This window comes from Ranitomeya variabilis, chromosome 6 (genome assembly GCF_051348905.1).
Source record: "Ranitomeya variabilis isolate aRanVar5 chromosome 6, aRanVar5.hap1, whole genome shotgun sequence".
Lineage (NCBI taxonomy): Eukaryota > Metazoa > Chordata > Amphibia > Anura > Dendrobatidae > Ranitomeya > Ranitomeya variabilis.
Genome location: NC_135237.1, coordinates 449659832 through 449678834, shown reverse-complemented (window position 1 = coordinate 449678834; position 19003 = coordinate 449659832). Strand labels below are relative to the sequence as shown.

The window sequence follows — 19003 nt, the reverse complement described above, 5'->3', positions numbered from 1 at the left end:
GTCCCACTAGTTAACTCTCTCAGTGAACACCGTAAAAAAATAATAAAAAAATGAGGCAAAAAACAATGCTTTATCATCATACCGCTGAACAAAAAGTGGAATAACACGCAATCAAAAAGACGGAAATAAATAAACATGGTACCGCTGAAAACGTCATCTTGTCCCACAAAAAACGAGCCACCATACAGCGTCATCAGCGAAAAAAAAAAGTTATAGCCCTCAGAATAAAGCGATGCAAAAATAAGTATTTTTTTATATAAAATAGTTTTTATTGTATAAAAGCACCAAACATAAAAAAATGATATTAATGAGGTATTGCTGTAATCGTACTAACCCGAGGAATAAAACTGCTTTATCAATTTTACCAAGTGCAGAACGGTATAAACGCCCCCCCAAATAAATTCGCAAATTGCTGTTTTTTGTTCACTCCTCCTAACAAAAATCGGAATAAAAAGCGATCAAAAAATTTCATGTGACCGAAAATGGTACCAATAAAAATGTCAACTCGTCCCGCAGAAAACAAGACCTCACATGACTCTGTGGACTAAAATATGGAAAAATTATAGCTCTCAAAATGTGGTGACGCAAAAACTATTTTTTGCAATAAAAGCATCTTTTAGCGTGTGACAGCTGCCACACATAAAACCCGCTATAAAACCAGCTATAAATAGTAAATCAAACCCCCTTTTATCACCGCCTTAGTTAGGGAAAAATAATAAAATAAAAAAAATATTTATTTTCATTTTCCCATTAAGGTTAGGGTTAGGGTTGGGCCTAAAGTTAGGGTTGAGGCTAAAGTTAGGGTTGGGGCTAAAGTTAGGGTTAGGGTTGGGGCTAAAGTTAAGGTTAGGGATGGGGCTAAAGTTAAGGTTAGGGTTGGGCCTAAAGTTGGGGTTAGAGTTTGGATTACGTTTACGGTTGGGTTAGGGGTGTGGTTAGGGTTATGGATAGGGTTGTGTTTAGGGTTAGGGGTGTGTTAGAGTTAGAGGTGTGTTGGGGTTGGGATTAGGGTTAAGGGTGTGCTCGGGTTAGGGGTGTGGTTAGAGTTATGGTTAGGGTTAGGGGTGTGTTGGGATTAGGAATGTGTTGGGGTTAGGGGTGTGGCTAGGGTTGGGATCAGGGTTATGGGTGTGTTGGGGTTAGGATTGGAGTTAGAATTGGGGGGTTTCCACTGTTAAGGCACATCAGGGGCTCTGCAAACGCAACATGACACCCGCAGTCCATTCCATCAAAGTCTGCATTCCAAAACGCCACTTCTTCCCTTCCAAGCCACGACGTGCACCCAAACAGTGGTTTACCCCCACATATGGGGTATCAGCATACTCAGAACAAATTGGACAACTTTTGCCATCCAATTTCTCATGTTACCCTTTGGAAAATAAAAATTTGGGGGCTAAAAAATCTTTTTCGTGGGAAAAAAATATTTTTTTTATTTTCACGGCTCTGCGTTATAAACTGTAGTGAAACACTTGGGGGTTCAAAGTTCTCACAACACATCTAGATAAGTTCCTTTGGGGTCTAGTTTCCAATATTGGGTCACTTATGAGGGGTTTCTACTGTTTAGGTACATCAGGGGCTCTGCAAACGCAACGTGATGCCCGCAGACCATTCCATCAAAGTCTGCATTCCAAAATGGCGCTCCTTCATTTCTGAGCTCTACCATGCACCCAAACAGTGGTTCCCCCCATATATGGGGTATCAACTTACTCAGGACAAATTGCACAACAACTTTTGGGGTCCACTTTCTCCTGTTACCCTTGCAAAAAAAAATTGGGGGTGAAAAGATCATTTTTGTGAAAAAAATATGATTTTTAATTTTTATGGCTCTACATTATAAACTTCTGTGAAGCACTTGGGGGTTCAAAGTGCTCACCACTAGTGTTGAGCGATACCGTCCGATACTTGAAAGTATCGGTATCGGAAAGTATCGGCCGATACAGGCAAAGTATCGGATCCAATCCGATACCGATACCCGATACCAATACAAGTCAATGGGACTCATGTATCGGACGGTATTCCTGATGGTTCCCAGGGTCTGAAGGAGAGGAAACTCTCCTTCAGCCTGGGAACCATATTAATGTGTAAAAGAAAGAATTAAAATAAAAAATATTGCTATACTCACCCTCCGACGCAGCCTGGACCTCACCGAGGGAACCGGCAGCGTTGTTTATTTAAAATTTGCGCTTTTCTTTCCTTTACAAGAAGTCCAGGCTTGTGATTGGTTGCGTGCCGCCCATGTGGCCGGGACGCAACCAATCACAGCAAGCCGTGACGTAATTTCAGGTCCTTCAGGATTTTAAAATTACGTTCCGGCGTTGTGATTGGATGCGCCGCAGTCACATGGGCGACACAACCAATCACAGCAAGCCGTGACGTAATTTCAGGTCCTTAAGGATTTTAAAATTACGTCCCGGCTTTGTGATTGGTTGCGTCGCAGTCACATGGGAGACGCAACCAATCACAAGCCGTGACGTCACGGGAGGCTGGACACGCGCGCATTTTAAAATGGGCGCGTGTCCAGCCTCCCGTGACGTCACGGCTTGTGATTGGTTGCGCCGCGGTCAACCAATCACAAGCCGGGAGGCTGGACACGCGCGCATTTTAAAATGGGCGGCACGCAACCAATCACAAGCCTGGACTTCTTGTAAAGGAAAGAAAAGCGCGAATTTTAAATAAAGAACGCTGCCGCTTCCCTCGCTGAGGTTCAGGCTGCGTCGGAGAGGTGAGTATAGCAATATTTTTTATTTTAATTCTTTCTTTTACACATTTTTACATTAATGTTGTTTCGATACCGATACCCGATACTTCAAAAATATCGGATCTCGGTATCGGAATTCCGATACAGCAAGTATCGGCCGATACCCGATACTTGCAGTATCGGAATGCTCAACACTACTCACCACTCATCTAGATAAGTTCCTTAGGGGGTCTAATTTTCAAAATGGTGTCACTGTTTAGTCACATCAGGGGCTCTCCAAATGTGACATGGCTTCCTATCTCAATTCCAGCCAATTTTGCATTGAAAAGTCAAATGGTGCTCCTTCCCTTCCGAGCTCTGCCATCGCCCAAACAGTGGTTTACCCCAACATATAGGGTATCAGTGCACTAAGGACAACATTTGGTGTCCAATTTCTCCTAATACCCTTGGTAAAATAAAACAAATTGGATCTGAAGTAATTTTTTTTGTGAAAAAAAGTTAGATGTTCATTTTTTTTAAACATTCCAAAACTTTCTGCGAAGCACCTGAAGGGTTAATAATCTTCTTAAATGTGGTTTTGAGCACCTTGAGGCATGCAGTTTTTAGAATGGTGTCACGTTTTGCTATTTTCTATCATATAGATCTCTCAAAGTGACTTCATATGTCATGTGGTCCCTAACAAAAAAAAATTTTGGTTCCGCAATTGTGCTAATGTAAAGTAGACATGTGGGAAATGTTACTTATTAAGTATTTTTGTAACATATCTGTGTGATTTAAGGGCATGAAAATTCAAAGTTGGAAAATTGCAAAATTTTCAAAATTTTTGCCAAATTACCATTTGTTTCACAAGTAAACGCAATTAATATCAAATAAATTTCACCACTGTCATGAAGTACAGTATGTCACGAGAAAACAGTATCAGAATCACTGGGATCTGTTGAAGCATTCCAGAGTTATAACCTCATAAAGGGACAGTGGTCAGAATTGAAAAAATTGGCCCGGTCATTAACATGCAAACCACCCTTGGTGGTAAAGGGGTTAATCACCTATCATGTGCTTTTAACAGCTGTTGTTGGAGTGGTGCTTTGTCCCCTACTGTAAACCAATTAAACTCTGCTGTCAATCACTAACAGAGGGATTAAACACATCCAGCCGGGAGCCTGTCATTCATCCCACCCATTGACAGCTCTGTCACATGATCGCATAACGCGATAGGTTGTCATGACAGCCAGGGGTCTGATGTTGACCTGTTATGTCAATGCTCCTGTGAACTCTGGCCAGTGACCTACGTTTATGGGAGATTGTGATTTCTGCTTTACATATCAGTGCTGATTCATACCTTGATTGCAAAGAAATATATTCATACAAGGCTTGCTTGTCACAAAACTTTACTGTGTGCCAACCATTAACCCCTTAACGACCGCCGATACAGTTTTTAAATGTTGTAGTTAAAAGTACTTAAACCACAGAGCCAAAAGGCGCTGAGGGAAAAGTGTATAGTGCCCCCAGAGTTGGAATTTCTCAGAAGTCTTGGCTGCCGGGTGTAGCATGATTTGGGTCAGTTTTTACCGACCCCGGGATTGCGATCGTTATTAACGGTATAACGGCGACCGCAAAAAAAGTCAGATTTCCCATTTAATTTCTCTCTCCTCTGATGTGATCGCACATCAGAGGAAAGAAAAATAGGGTTCCCGATCTCCCCTGGTACTTTCTGGTGACCCTGGGCCCTCCTGCTTCCCCCACAGCGGGCAGCATCTTGTTCCGGTAAGAAAATGGTGGGCGCATGCGCAGTGCGCCTGCAGAGATCTGCCGGCCAGCTCCCAGCAACAATAGATTTTTTCCTATTGATTCATTTTGATCACTGTGATAGACCCTATCACAGTGATCAAAATAAAAAAATAGTAAAGCTAACCCCCCTTTATCACCCCTTTGTTAGGGAAAAATAATAAAATAAAAAATATATATTTCCATTTTCCCATTAGGGTTAAAGTTGGGCTAAAGTGAGTTGGGCTAAAGTTAGGGTTAGGATTGGGGCTAAAGTTAGAGTTAAGTTTCAGGTTGGGGCTAAAGTTATGTTATGGCTAGAGTTGGGGCTAGAGTTAGGGTTTGGATTACGGTTACGGTTGGGATTAGGGTTAGGGTTGGGATTAGGGTTAGGGTTGAGACTAGGGTTGGTATTAGGGTTAGGGTTGAGATTAGGATTAGGGGTATGTTAGGGTTAGGTGTGTGGTTAGGATTATGGTTAGGGTTGGGATTAGGGTTAGGGGTGTGTTGGAGTAAGAATTGGGGGGTTTCCACTGTATAGGCACATCAGGGGTTCTCCAAACGTGACATCGCGTCCGATCTCAATTCCAGGCAATTCTGTGTTGAAAAAGTCAAACGATGCTCCTTCCCTTCCGAGGTCTGCCGTGCATCAAAACAGTGGTTTACCCCAACATATGGCGTATCGGCATACTCAGGACAAATTGGACAACTTTTGGGGTCCAAATTCTCCTGTTACCCGTGTGAAAATAAAAAATTGGGGGCTAAAAATCATTTTTGTGGAAAATAAACTTTAGTGAAACACTTGGGGGTTCAAAGTTCTCACAACACATCTAGATAACATACTTGGGGGTCTAGTTTCCAAAATGGGGTCACTTGTGGGGGGCTTCTACTGTTTAAGCACATCATGGGCTCTGCTAACGCAACACGACAATTCCATCAAAGTCTGCATTCCAAAATGGTGCTCCTTCCCTTCCGAGCTCTGCCATGCACACAGTGGTTCCACCCCACAAATGGGGTACCAGCATACTCAGGACAAATTGCACAACAGCTTTTGTGATCCAAATTCTCCAGATACCATTGGTAAAGTAAAAAATTGGGGGCTAAAATATAATTTTTGTGGAACAAAAAAGATTTTTCATTTTCACGGCGCTACATTATAAACTTTAGTGAAACACTTAGGGGTTCAAAGAGCTCACCACACATCTAGATAAGTTCCACTGTGTAAGCACATCGGGGGCTCTCCAAACATGACATGGCGTCCAATCTCAATTCCAGCCAATTCTGCATTGAAAAAGTCAAACGGCGCTCCTTCCCTTCTGTGCTCCGCCATGTGCCCAAACAGTGGTTTACCCCCACATATGGGGTATTCGTGTATTCAGGATAAATTGCACAACAACTTTTGGGGTCTAAAATAAAAATTTTTGGGAAAAAAGATATTTTTTGTGGAAAAAATATGATTTTTTATTTTCACGGCTCTACGTTATAAACTTCTGTGAAGCACTTGTGGGTTTAAAGTGCTCACCACACATCTAGATAAGTTCCTTAGGGGGTCTAGTTTCCAAAATAGTGTCACATTTGGGGGATTTCCACTGTTTAGGCACATCAGGGGCTCTCCGAACACGACATGGCATCTGTTCTCAATTCCAGCCAATTCATTGCATTGAAAAAGTCAAACGATTCTCCTTCCCTTCCAAGCTCTGCCGTGCTCCCAAAACAGTGGTTTTCCCCCACACATGGGGTATCGGTATATTAATGAGAAATTGTGCACAAATATTGTGGTTCACTTTTTCTTTTTACGTTTGTGAAAATAAAAAAAAACTGGTTCTGAAGAAAAATGTTAAGTGTTCATTTGTTCCTTCCACATTGCTTCAGTTCCTGTGAAGCACGTAAAGAGATAATTAACTTTTTGAATGTGGTTTTGAGTACCTTGAGGCATGCAATTTTTAGAATGGTGTCATTTTGGGGTATTTTCTGTCATGTACACCCCTCAAATTGACTTCAAACGTTATGTGGTCCCTAAAAAATGGTTTTGTAAATTTTGTTGTAAAAATTAGAAATTGCTGGTCAACTTTTAACCCTTATAACTTCCTAATAAAAATACATTTTGTTTCAAAAATTGGACTGATGTAAAGTAGAGATGTGGGAAATTTTATTTATTAAGTATTTTGTGTGACATCTCTATCTGATTTAAGGGCATAAAAATTCAAAGATTGAAAATTGCTAAATTTTCGCCATATTTCTGTTTTTTTCATAAATAAACGCAAGTCATATCATAGAAATTTTTACTGCTAGCATGAAGTACAATTTGTCAGGAAAAAACATCCTCAGAATCAGTGGGATATCTTAAAGCATTGCAGAGTTATAACCACATAAAGTGACAGTGGTCAGAATTGTAAAAGTTGGTCTGGTCATTAAGTACCAAATTGGCTCTGTTACTAAGGGGTTAAAGTAACAGTTAAATGAACAGAACATTTTTTATGCATATTCACCTTGTACTACCCTATTACCAGATTAAAACAACAAAATGACTGAAATGAATTTCATATTTGACATAAAGTAACAGCAGCCTTTCCCTATTCATGAAATGCAGGGCCGGTTTTAGGCCTGTCCCACACGTCCAGATAATTCCGGTATCGGAAAAATCGGTACCGGAGTTATCCGTGTCCGTGTGTCCGTGTGCTCACATGGCACATCAGTGTGGCACACGTGCGGCAGCCATGTGCCGCCCATGTGCCGACTGGGTACCACACGGACCGTGCAGGAGACAGCGCTAGAGATAAGCGCTGTCCCCTGCATCTGGTGCTGAAGCCGGAATTCATTTCTTCTCTCCAGCAGCGTTCGCTGGAGAGTAGGAATGAAAAATCATTGGGTTTTTTTGTGTTTAAAATAAAGATCCTTGTCACCACCCCCCTCCCACCCTCTGTGCACCCGCCCGCTGGAAATAAAATACTCACCCGGCTCCCTCGATGCTTCCTCTCAGCGTCGCAGCTTCTTCCTGTATGAGCGGTCACGTGGTACCGCTCATTACAGTGATGAATATGCGGCTCCACCCCTATGGGAGGTGGAGCCGCATATAAATAAAGATAAAGATACAAATAAAGATAAATTGACATGCTGTGGTCCGTAAAGACAAGCCACATGTCCATCTCCACGGGTGAGCTGCAAGCTTCTGTGCATGCATAGTGGGCATGGGATTTTTTCACATCCCATCCATTATGCTGTAAAATCTGGGTGCTGCACAAGTACACAACGTCCAACCCGCATCGTTTACTGACCGTGTACACCTACCCTTACTCCTGCTGAGAAAGAATGATTGGTACAGATAGTCAGTATACAGTATAATGCAGGTCCCCTATAGTGCATATAGTAAAATGCACTCCCCATGGTCCTTCCTACACTATAATGCAGCCGCTTCATAGAGTATACTGCAGCCCCCCTCAGAGTATAATGCAGGCCCCACCCCTACAAACACACACAGTATAGTACAGTACAGTCTGCCTGGTTTGCCTGCCCCTAACGCCGACCCTGATGAAATGGTTGGTGTTGGTGAGGTAGCCACCTATCTCCTAGTGGTATACAAGCTATACAATAACTAACATGAAACCCCATGTGCTCTAATTAATACAAGACAAAATAAAACAGCCATTGATATTGTTATATGTGTAAGAAAAGACAATCAAATAAATCCTCAAGCTCATAGAGGGAAGAATGGCATTATAGCAAAAAAAGATCTACTACCCTAAAGTCCCTGATTCAAACTGCATTCATTCCCCCATCTGCATATGTTCAGTTCATTTCAAGATTCACTTTATTTTTGCTATTTGTCTATATTTTAGCAATTTAAAGATTTACCAATACCTGTTTACAGCAGCTTTAAAGTCACGTTATCATATTCATATTTTTATATAGATGGCGGTAGATGGAGAAGATACTCATCTATGCATACTATCAAAAGAAATTAAGGGTAAGTGTTGTACTATTGTAAAATAATAGTCACTTTTGTTTTACAGCTACATAGTGATTTTTCTGCTGGTAAAACAATGTATTTTGGGGGAAAGGTTCAAAGAACAGGAAAAACAAAATGTGTTTTCAATTGTAGGTATCAACAAGACCTTTCACTGTAAAACAGCTTAAGGCCAGTTTCACACGTCAGTGGCTCCGGTACGTGTGGTGACAGTTTCCTCACCTACCAGAGACACTGACTCACGTAGACACATTAAAATCAATGTGTCTCTGCACATGTCAGCCTGTTTTCATGGACCGTGTGTCTGTTTGAAAAACACGGAGACATGTCAGTGTTCGTGGGAGCGCACAGATCACACGGACCCTATGGGAGGTGGAGCCGCATATTCATCACTGTATTGAGCGGCACCACGTGACTGCTCATACAGGAGAAGCTGCGGCGCTGAGAGGAAGCATCGAGGGAGCTGGGTGAGTACTTTATTTCCAGCGGGCGGGCGCACAGGGGGTGGGAGGGTGGTGGTCACATAGATCTTTATTTCAACCGCACAAAAAAAAAAAAAAACAATGATTTTTCATTTCTTCACTCGAGCGAACGCTGCTGGAGAGAAGAAATGAATGGCGGCTTCAGCACCACAAGCTGGGGGGACAGCACTTACTGTAGCGCTGTCTCCTGCACGGCACACGGACAACACACGGACAGCATCCGTGTGCAGTACGTGTTTCACACGGACCCATTGACTTTAATGGGTCCGTGTGATCCGTGCGCTCCCACGAACACTGACATGTCTCTGTGGTTTTCAAACGGACACACGGTCCGTGAAAACACGCTGACATGTGCAGAGACACATTGATTTTAATATGTCTACGTGAGTCAGTGTCTCCGGTACGTGAGGAAACTGTCACCACACGTGCCGGAGCCACTGACGTGTTAAACCGGCCTAAAACAATCGCTGACCCCACGATCATAGTCACAGGTTACAATAGTTGCCATGGTACCCTGAAGTCATCTGATGATCCCAATGTACTTTTGTCTGTTAGAGCCAGCATTGAGACTAAGTTAAAAAGTAAAAAAAAAAGTTAAATAAAATGTGTGAATATTTAAAAAGGCAAAAATGTGCACACAAATCACAAAAACTTATTTTGTCACTAAAAAAGCAGCCTTTGTGTTAAAACAAAAATAAACTAAAAAATACACATAGTTTTGGTATTGATGCATCGAATCTGGAATGACATAATCTATAAGGGTATGTGCACACGTAAGAAAAGAGGTGCAGAATTTTCTGCACAAAATCCGCATCTCCTGGCAGAATCCGCAGCCGCGGATTTGCCACGGTTTTTATTCAGTTTTTATGCGGCATTGATGTGGATTTTCTGCGGTTTTTGCCACTGTGGAATTTTAACATGGAGGGGTGCAGAAACAAAGCAGATCCGCACAAAAAAAGTGACATGCACTTCTTTGAAATCCGCAGCAATTCCGCACTAAATTTTCCGCACCATCTGCACAGCTTTTTTTTTACCATTGAATAGCATTATACTGTACAGTGCGGATCTGCAGCGTTTCGGAGCGGAAAAATCCACTGCGCATCTGCAGCAAATGCGCATCGTGTGCACATACCCAGTGAAGAGTAGACATTATAGCAGTAATTCTCCACCCACTAGCTCAGAGAGAACTGAAAATTAGAGATTGAGCCTGCAAGAAGAGTTTCAGATATTCAGAATTCCGATACAGCAAATATCGGCCGATACCCGATACTTGCAGTATCGGAATGCTCAACACTAGCTGTAAGGCATCAAAAGCCAGTCAGCGCACAAGGACATGGATACCGCGTATACCAACATCTGTCCTTGTGCGCTGACTGGCTTTTGATGCCTTACAGCCTTAGGTTCTTTGACCTACCTTCTTTTGGACGGCCTTTTGCTATCCAACTTGGTCTATCTATTACCAGATCCATTATATTGATGCAAAATAAAGTAACCACATTTTTGGGGCCAATACAAGCATACAAGTGAATTTAGCACACTGATGAAGGTCCAGTGTTGACCGAAACGTTTGTGATCATTGTATGTAATAAAACCCCCTTCTTTTGCATCACAACACTTTGGAGTGTGCTAGTCACTTATATTCTACACGTTAAGGTTTGGGCACCTATTGACTGTGCACCTCCCCTCTCAGGCTGTGCTTTACATCTTCTATACCACAAGCAGCACCATCAAGCATGTCCTCTTCCTCTTTTGCTTGTACTCAAAATGTTGCCTTTTAGGCTCATTGAAACTGAAGCTTTCCAAAACCTGATGGCGGCGGCCGTCCCATGGAACTCGGTCCCCAGTCACCACTATTTCTCCTGGTGTGCCGTACCGGCATTATACCAGCATGTGTCCCACAACATTACCTGTGCCCTCAGCAATGCTGTTGCTGGGAAAGTCCACCTAACCACACGTGGACAAATGTTTGTGGGCAGGGATGGTATATCTCACTGACGGCACACTGGGTTAACATAGTGGAAGCCGGGACCCAGTTGGACCTTGGGATGGAACACATCTTCCCCCTGAGGATTGCGGGCCCTATGTCAATCAGGGTTGCCCCCACAGTCTACAGCTCCTGCACCATCTCCTCCTCCTCTTCATCCTCCATCACTGAAATCAACACATCAGTCAGAAGCTGAAAGCACTGCAGCACTGCTTCAGCCAAGCGGCAACAGGCTGTGCTGAAGCTAATCTGCATACGTGACAAACTGCACAATGCGAGTTGTGGACAGCACTGAAAGAGCAGTCAGATATTTTGATGATACCGCTAAACCTACAGCCAGGCATGGTTGTGTGTGACAATGGCCGGAACCTGGTGGTGGCTCTGAGGCAAGGTGAGCTCACACACGTACCTTGCTGGCCCATGTGCTTAACCTCGTGGTTCAACGTTTTCTGAAAAGCTAACCGGACCTGCCGGATCTGCTTGTGAAAGAACGCCATCTGTCTGCCCATTTTAGAAAGTCAGCTACAGCTTCAGCTGCCCTTACCGTGCTTCAGCAGCGTTTGCAGCTTCTGGCTCACCGACTAGTGTGTGATGTCCCCACATGTTGGAACTCTACACTGCATATGTTAGAAAGGATTTGTGAGCAGAAGAGGGCAGTTGTTGACTACCAACATCAACAAGGCTGTCGATATTCAGTTCAGACTCCACACATAGTACATGTACATAGATGTCAGACATATGTACCATCCTACAAAACTTTGAGGACTTTGAGGAATGCACCAAGATGGTGAGCGGTGATGACGCCATAATTAGCATCACCATCCCATTCTGAAAACCTCTCTGCTCACAATTAAAGAGGATGCATTACAGGCAGAGCACGAGGACATGGACCAAGGAACCATACAGGGGGTTACACTCAGCCCAGCCTCATGTCTTCCCAATGTGGATTGGTAGGCAATGAGGAGGAGGAGGAAGAACAGGAGCTACTTTCATGCGCTATAGACGGTACTACAAGCACAGCTGTAATACCATCTGTTCAGCGAGGATGGCTTGAGGACAGGGAGGAGGAGGAGGAGGAGGAGTACAGCATGGTCAGTCATCCTGTTGGTGAGGACACAGAAGTCTTGCATGTTAGCAGTCTGGCATGCATGGCTGACTTTATGTTGCTCTGCATGTCACGTTACCCTCGCATTACAAAAAATTTTGGTGACACTTATTACTGGTTGGTGACACTTCTAGACCCACGCTACAAGGAGACCTTTCAATCTCTTCTGCCAGAGGCAGAGAGGTATTTTAAAATGTTGCAGTACCAGAGGGCCCTTGTAGCAGAATTACCTAGAAAATTCCCATGTGAGAACGCTGGCAGCAGACATCAGAGTTTGTTGTACAACCAAGAAGTCCAAGCGAGAGAGACAGATGTACAATCCAGCTCAGACAGGGGAACAATGGCAAAGATCTGGGACAGTTTTCTCAGACCCTCCCATCGTGCTGGCACAGAGGTAAGGGGTGCCGTCACAAGAAGTGCAATGTTTGGGAAGATGCTGAGGGAGTACCTTGCAGATCGAACAAATGTCCTCCGTGATTCCTCTGTGCCTGCTAATTATTGGGTATCCAAGCTAGACACATGGCATGAACTGGCTCTCTACGCCTTGGAGGTCCTGGCCTGCCCTGCTGCTAGCGTTCTGTCAGAGCGGGTTTTTAGTGCCCCTGGTGGAATTATAGCAGATAAGCGCATCCACCTGTCAACTGAAAATGCTGACAGGCTGACTCTTATAAAAATGAACAAGGGCTGGAATGGGCAAGATTTCTCTACACCACCAAGTGAAAATAGCGAAACATAACCTGTAATACATTGTCTTTTTTGTGGAGGTGTATTGTCATGCACCTCTCCCCAACCACACATGGCTATCCGCTTCCTGATTTCGTCTGTTTGGTGTTATCCTCCTCCTTATTCTCATCCTCATCATCCACAACCAGTACAACACCAGGGTTAATGTATTCCCTGATGCAAAAGTCAATCAATTTTTGTGCAAGGGTGTTTTTCAGATGCCCGTTACTAATTACAAACCAAAATAAACTCCCCCAGGGAAAACTGTCATCAAAATGAGATGTACCTATATTTTTCCCATTTATTATTATATATTCCAGTTTTAAATTTCTGCACCACCCTTTTATGATCCAGTATATACCTTTACAATGTGAAAATATTGAAATACTACTATATTTTTTTATATCCCTGTCTCTGAGCTGTTGCTAAGGACAAACATATCTCGTTGGACACAATCTGGCATCACATATAAACCTGTATTCGCACCTCCCTTTTGTTATTTACTTTCATCGGTGGATTCACATCCTTTCCTTTTTTTTACAGTATGATTTATCTTTATGTCTCCTCATTCTCCACAACTAGATCACGAGGCTTAACGTATTCTGTGCTGCTACAGGCAGTCCAATTTTTGGCAAGGGTGTCTATGATGCCCATAGTATATTTTTAAAAAATTGTTCCCCCTTGAGGAAATGTTTGTCAGCCCACGCACTACGTGTATGGGGATTACAAGTCTAGGAGACAAACTCCTTTACATTGGGCCTAGTTTTTAATGAGGCCTTCAGCAATGTCTCCTCATTTTCCACCACTAGATCACCATTCACCACTCTTAATGTGTTCTGTGTTGCTATAGGCAGTCCAATATTTGGCAAGGGTGTCTATGATGCTCATAGTATATTTTTTAAAAATGTATCCCCCTTGGGGAAATGTTTGTCAGCCCATGCACTTAGTGTATGGGCATTACAAGTCTAGGAGACCCGCTCCTTTAAATTGAGCCTAGTTTTTAATGAGGCCTTCCTCCACCTCTCATCATTTTCCACCACTAGACCACCAAAGTTCACGTGTTCCGTGCGGCTACAGACAGTCAATTTTTTGGCAAAGGTGTCTGTGATCCCCATTAAATATTTTTTTAAATTTACCCCCATTGGGGAAATGTTTGTCAGCCCATACACTTAGTGTATGGGCATTACGAGTCTAGGAGACCCGCTCCTTTGTAATGGCACAGTTTTTTTATGAGGCCCTCCTCCATGTTTCTTCCAAGGAGGATTGGGGTGCATATGACTTGATAGCAGGGCAGGCCTTGCAGGTAATACATAAGAAAACAGTATGGCAGGACCAACTGAAGAATGTGAAGTGGGTTTTCCTGTGGCCATCCAGTACCTGTGCTCAAAGGCTTATTGGGGTGCATATAACTTGATAGCAGGGCAGGCCTCGCATTCAATGCAACATTTTTTCAAGAAGCTCTCTTGTACCTCTCGTGAAAGGGGTATTGGGGTGCGTTGCAATTGTTGGCAGCCCAGCCACTCACCTCATAGGCAAAAACAGCATAGGAGGCCCACTGTTTAATAATGGCCCTTTAACCCTTTTACCTCCAAGGGTGGTTTGCACGTTAATAACCGGGCCAATTTTTACAATTCTGACCACTGTCCATTTATGAGTTTATAACTCTGGAATGCTTCAACGGATCTTGGCGATTCTGACAATGTTTTCTCATGACATATTGTACTTCATGATAGTGGTAAAATTTCTTCGATATAACTTGCGTTTATTTGTGAAAAACGGAAATTTGGAGAAAATTTTGAAAATTTTGCAATTTTCCAAATTTGAATTTTTATGCCCTTAAACCACAGAGATATGTCACACAAAATACTTAATAGGTAACATTTCCCACATGTCTACTTTACATCAGCACAATTTAGGAACCAAATTTTTTTTTTGTTAGCGAGTTATAAGGGTTAAAAGTTGACCAGCAATTTCTCATTTTTACAACACCATTTTTTTTTAGGGACCACATCTCATTTGAAGTCATTTTGAGGGGTCTATATGATAGAAAATACCCAAGTGTGACACCATTCTAAAAACTGCACCCCTCAAGGTGCTCAAAACCACATTCAAGAAATTTATTAACCATTCAGGTGTTTCCCAGGAATTTTTGGAATGTTTAAATAAAAATTAACATTTACATTTTTTTTACACAAAATTTATTTCAGCTCCAATTTGTTTTATTTTACCAAGGGTAACAGGAGAAAGTGGACCCCAAAAGTTGTTGTACAATTTGTCCTGAGTACGCCGATACCCCATATGTGGGGGTAAACCACTGTTTGGGCGCACCGCAGAGCTCGGAAGGGAAGGTGCGCCATTTGACTTTTCAATGCAAAATTGACTGGAATTGAGATGGAACACCATGTTGAGTTTGGAGAGCCCCTAATGTGCCTAAACATTGAAACCCCCCACAAGTGACACCATTTTGGAAAGTAGACCCCTTAAGGAACTTATCTAGATGTGTGGTGAGCATTTTGACCCAACAAGTGCTTCACAGAAGTTTATAATGCAGAGCCGTAAAAATAAAAAATCATATTTTTTCACAAAAATTATCTTTTCGCCCCCAATTTTTTTATTTTTCCAAGGGTAAGAGATGAAATTAGACCACAAAAGTTGTTGTGCAATTTGTCCTGAGTATGCCGATACCCCATATGTGGGGGTAAACAACTGTTTGGGCGCATGGCAGAGCTCGGAAGGGAAGGAGCGCCATTTGACTTTTCAATGCAAAATTGACTGGAATTAAGATGGGACGCCATGTCGCGTTTGGAGAGCCCCTGATGTGCCTAAACATTAAACCCCCCACAAGTGACACCATTTTGGAAAGTAGACCCCCTAAGGAACTTATCTAGATGTGTTTTGAGAGCTTTGATCCCTCAAGTGTTTCACTACAGGTTATATAGCAAATAGATAATGGCTGCACTCAAGTTTATTGTGCTAAAGCAAGGAAATGTGCAATACATGAAATGTGAACAGCATAATGGCTTGTGAAATTTATGAAAAAACACATGAGATTTTTAGCACAAAATTTGGCCAAATATTGTGAGCCCATTCACCAAACGTCAAGGTAATCTCAGATCGAATGGGTAACTAACCTGTCTGCCTAGTGTGAACACTTACCTATGGCTAATAAAATGGTAAAGCCTGTATTTATAGAGGAGGTTAGAACCAGCTGTGTTTGGATGTAGTTAAAATCACAGCATGGTGAAGGGCGGGGCGTTCAAGTCAGAAAAAGCAATACATAGTAAATATAGAAAAACTGACTGAACAGCCATCTAGTCTGAACTGGTGCATAACCAAAAAGTCTTACATAGCAAATAGATAATGGCTGCACTCAAGTTTATTGTGCTAAAGCAAGGAAATGTGCAATACATGAAATGTGAACAGCATTATTATTATTATTATTATTTATTGTTATAGCGCCATTTATTCCATGGCGCTTTACAAGTGAGGAGGGGTATACATAATAAAAACAAGTACAATAATCTTGAACAATACAAGTCATAACTGGTACAGTAGGAGAGAGGACCCTGCCCGCGAAGGCTCACAATCTACAAGGGATGGGTGAGGATACAGTAGGTGAGGGTAGATCGATCTGAGATTACCTTGACGTTTGGTGAATGGGCTCACAATATTTGGCCAAATTTTGTGCTAAAAATCTCATGTGTTTTTTCATAAATTTCACAAGCCATTATGCTGTTCACATTTCATGTATTGCACATTTCCTTGCTTTAGCACAATAAACTTGAGTGCAGCCATTATCTATTTGCTATGTAAGACTTTTTGGTTATGCACCAGTTCAGACTAGATGGCTGTTCAGTCAGTTTTTCTATATTCACTACAGGTTATAACGCAGAGCCGTGAAAATAATTTTTTTTTTCACAAAAATGATTTTTTTAGCCCCCAGTTTTGTATTTTCACAAGGGTAACAGGATAAATTGGACCCCAAAGGTTGTTGTCCAATTTGTCCTGAGTACGCTTATACCCCATATGTGGGGGGGAACCACTGTTTGGGCGCATGGCAGAGCTCGGGAGGGAAGGAGTGCCATTCGGAATGCAGACTTAGATGGATTGGTTTGGAGGCGTCACGTTGCATTTGCAGAGCCCCTGATGTACCCAAACAGTAGAAACCCCCCACAAGTGACCCCATATTGGAAACTAGACCTCCTAAGGAACTTATCTAGATGTGTTGTGAGAACTTTGAACCCCCAAGTGTTTCACTACAGTTTATAACGCAGAGCCGTGAAAATAAAAAATCTTTTTTTCCACAAAAATGATTTTTTAGCCCCCAGTTTTGTATTTTCCCAAGGGTAACAGGAGAAATTGGACCCCAAAAGTTGTTGACCAATTTGTCCTGAGTATGCTGATACCCCATATGTGGGAGGGAACCACTGTTTGGGCGCATGGCAGAGCTCGGAAGGGAAGAAGCGCCATTTGGAATGCAGACTTAGATGGATTGGTCTGCAGGCATCACGTTGCATTTGCAGAGCCCCTGATGTACCTAAACAGTAGAAACCCCCAAAAGTGACCCCATATTGGAAACTAGACCTCCCAAGGAACTTATCTAGATGTGTTGTGAGAACTTTGAACCCCCAATTGTTTCACTACAGTTTACAACGCAGAGCCGTGAAAATAAACAATCTTTTTTTTTCCCACAAAAATGATTTTTAGCCCCCCAAATTTATATTTTCCCAAGGGTAACAAAAGAACTTGGACCCCAAATGTTGTTGTCCAATTTGTTCCGAGTACGCTGATGCCCCATATGTTGGGGTAAACCCTTGTTTGGGCGCACGGTAAAGCTCGGAAGGGAAGGAGCACTGTTTTACTTTTTCAATGGAGAATTGGCTGGAATTGAGATCAGATGCCATGTCGCCTTTGGAGAGCCCCTGATGTGCCTAAACAGTGGAAACTCCCCAATTCTAACTGAAACCCTAATCCAAACACACCCCTAACCCTAATCCCAATGGTAACCCTAACCACACCCCTAACGCTGACACACCCCTAACTCTAATCCCAACCCTAATCCCAACCGTAAATGTAATCCAAACCCTAACCCTAACTTTAGCCCCAACCCTAACCCTAACTTTAGCTCCAACCCTAGCCCCAAACCTAACCCTAGCCCTAACCCTATCCCTAACCGTAGCCCTAACCCTAGCCGTAACCCTAACCCTAGCCTTAACCCTAACCCTAGCCCTAACCCTAGCCCCAACCCTAGCCCTTACCCTAATGGGAAAATGGAAATAAATACATTTTTAAATTTTATTATTTTTCCCAAACTAAGGGGGTGATGAGACCCTCGCAGCAATGCGATCACATCGCGTTGCTCCGGGGGTCTCAGGGAAGCACGCAGGGAGCCCCCTCCCTGCACGATGCTTCCCTGTACCGCCGGCACACCGCGATCATGTTTGATCGCTGTGTGCCAGGGGTTAATGTGCCGGGGGCGGTCCGTGACCACTCCTGGCACATAGTGCCGGATGTCAGCTGTGATAATCAGCTGACACCTGGCTGCGATCGGCCGCGCTCCCCCCGTGAGCGCCGCCGATCGCGCTGGACGTACTATCCCGTCGGTGGTCATACGGGCCCACCCCACCTCGACGGGATAGTACATCCAATGTCAGAAAGGGGTTAAGAATATTAATGCTGCCTGATGCCCCTCTAAAAATTGGCTTTGAGGCTTTAAGACTGAGTCCCTCTTTGATAAATGAAACAAGATGTGTCTCCTTATGTGTCTCACACCACATGGCCAGCTAGGGTTGTAAAATGTTACAATTGCATTTCCCAGTGAAAGCATTTGTATTGGTTGAAAGCAATGTAAAAGTTGAAAAATGCATCAAAAACGCTGCGCGTGAACATAGCCCAAGTGGTGGAAGAACATTTTTGGTCTGGGGTTAATTATTTTGCCTTATATACAAGTCATTACCCTGGAAAGGATGTACCTTAACATATTTCCCAGCAAAATCCATTTTGGTTTTGTTTTTGTAAGTTTTTGGTGCACCTGTAAAAATGGCGTGAAACTCTGACAACATTGCTTACAGCTGTGACCTTGGAGTCAGAAATGCTTCCAGGGACGATCCCCATGAGGCTCAGCTGTCATTTGAGCAGTGTTTCTGTCACGAATCCCTCACTCTGTGGTGTCACTAATTTGTCACGTGTCTGCTCTCAGCACGTGACTTGGGGTTGCGCCTGCAACTTTTAATCTATCTCCCCACTCTCAGTCCAGCATTCAACCTCCGTCCTATGCTGTAAT

General features: G+C 43.0%; 1 protein-coding gene across 3 annotated transcripts in view; it reads left to right on the top strand.

The window, feature by feature from the left end:
* ST18 (ST18 C2H2C-type zinc finger transcription factor) overlaps positions 1-19003 on the top strand; it is a 447256-nt gene that overhangs the window by 201545 nt on the left and 226708 nt on the right. For all 3 annotated transcript variants that reach the window (XM_077270483.1, XM_077270486.1, XM_077270485.1), the window contains exon 4: positions 8372-8426. In XM_077270483.1, coding sequence (XP_077126598.1) covers positions 8372-8426 — 55 coding nt within the window. The remainder of the gene's footprint in view (positions 1-8371; positions 8427-19003) is intronic.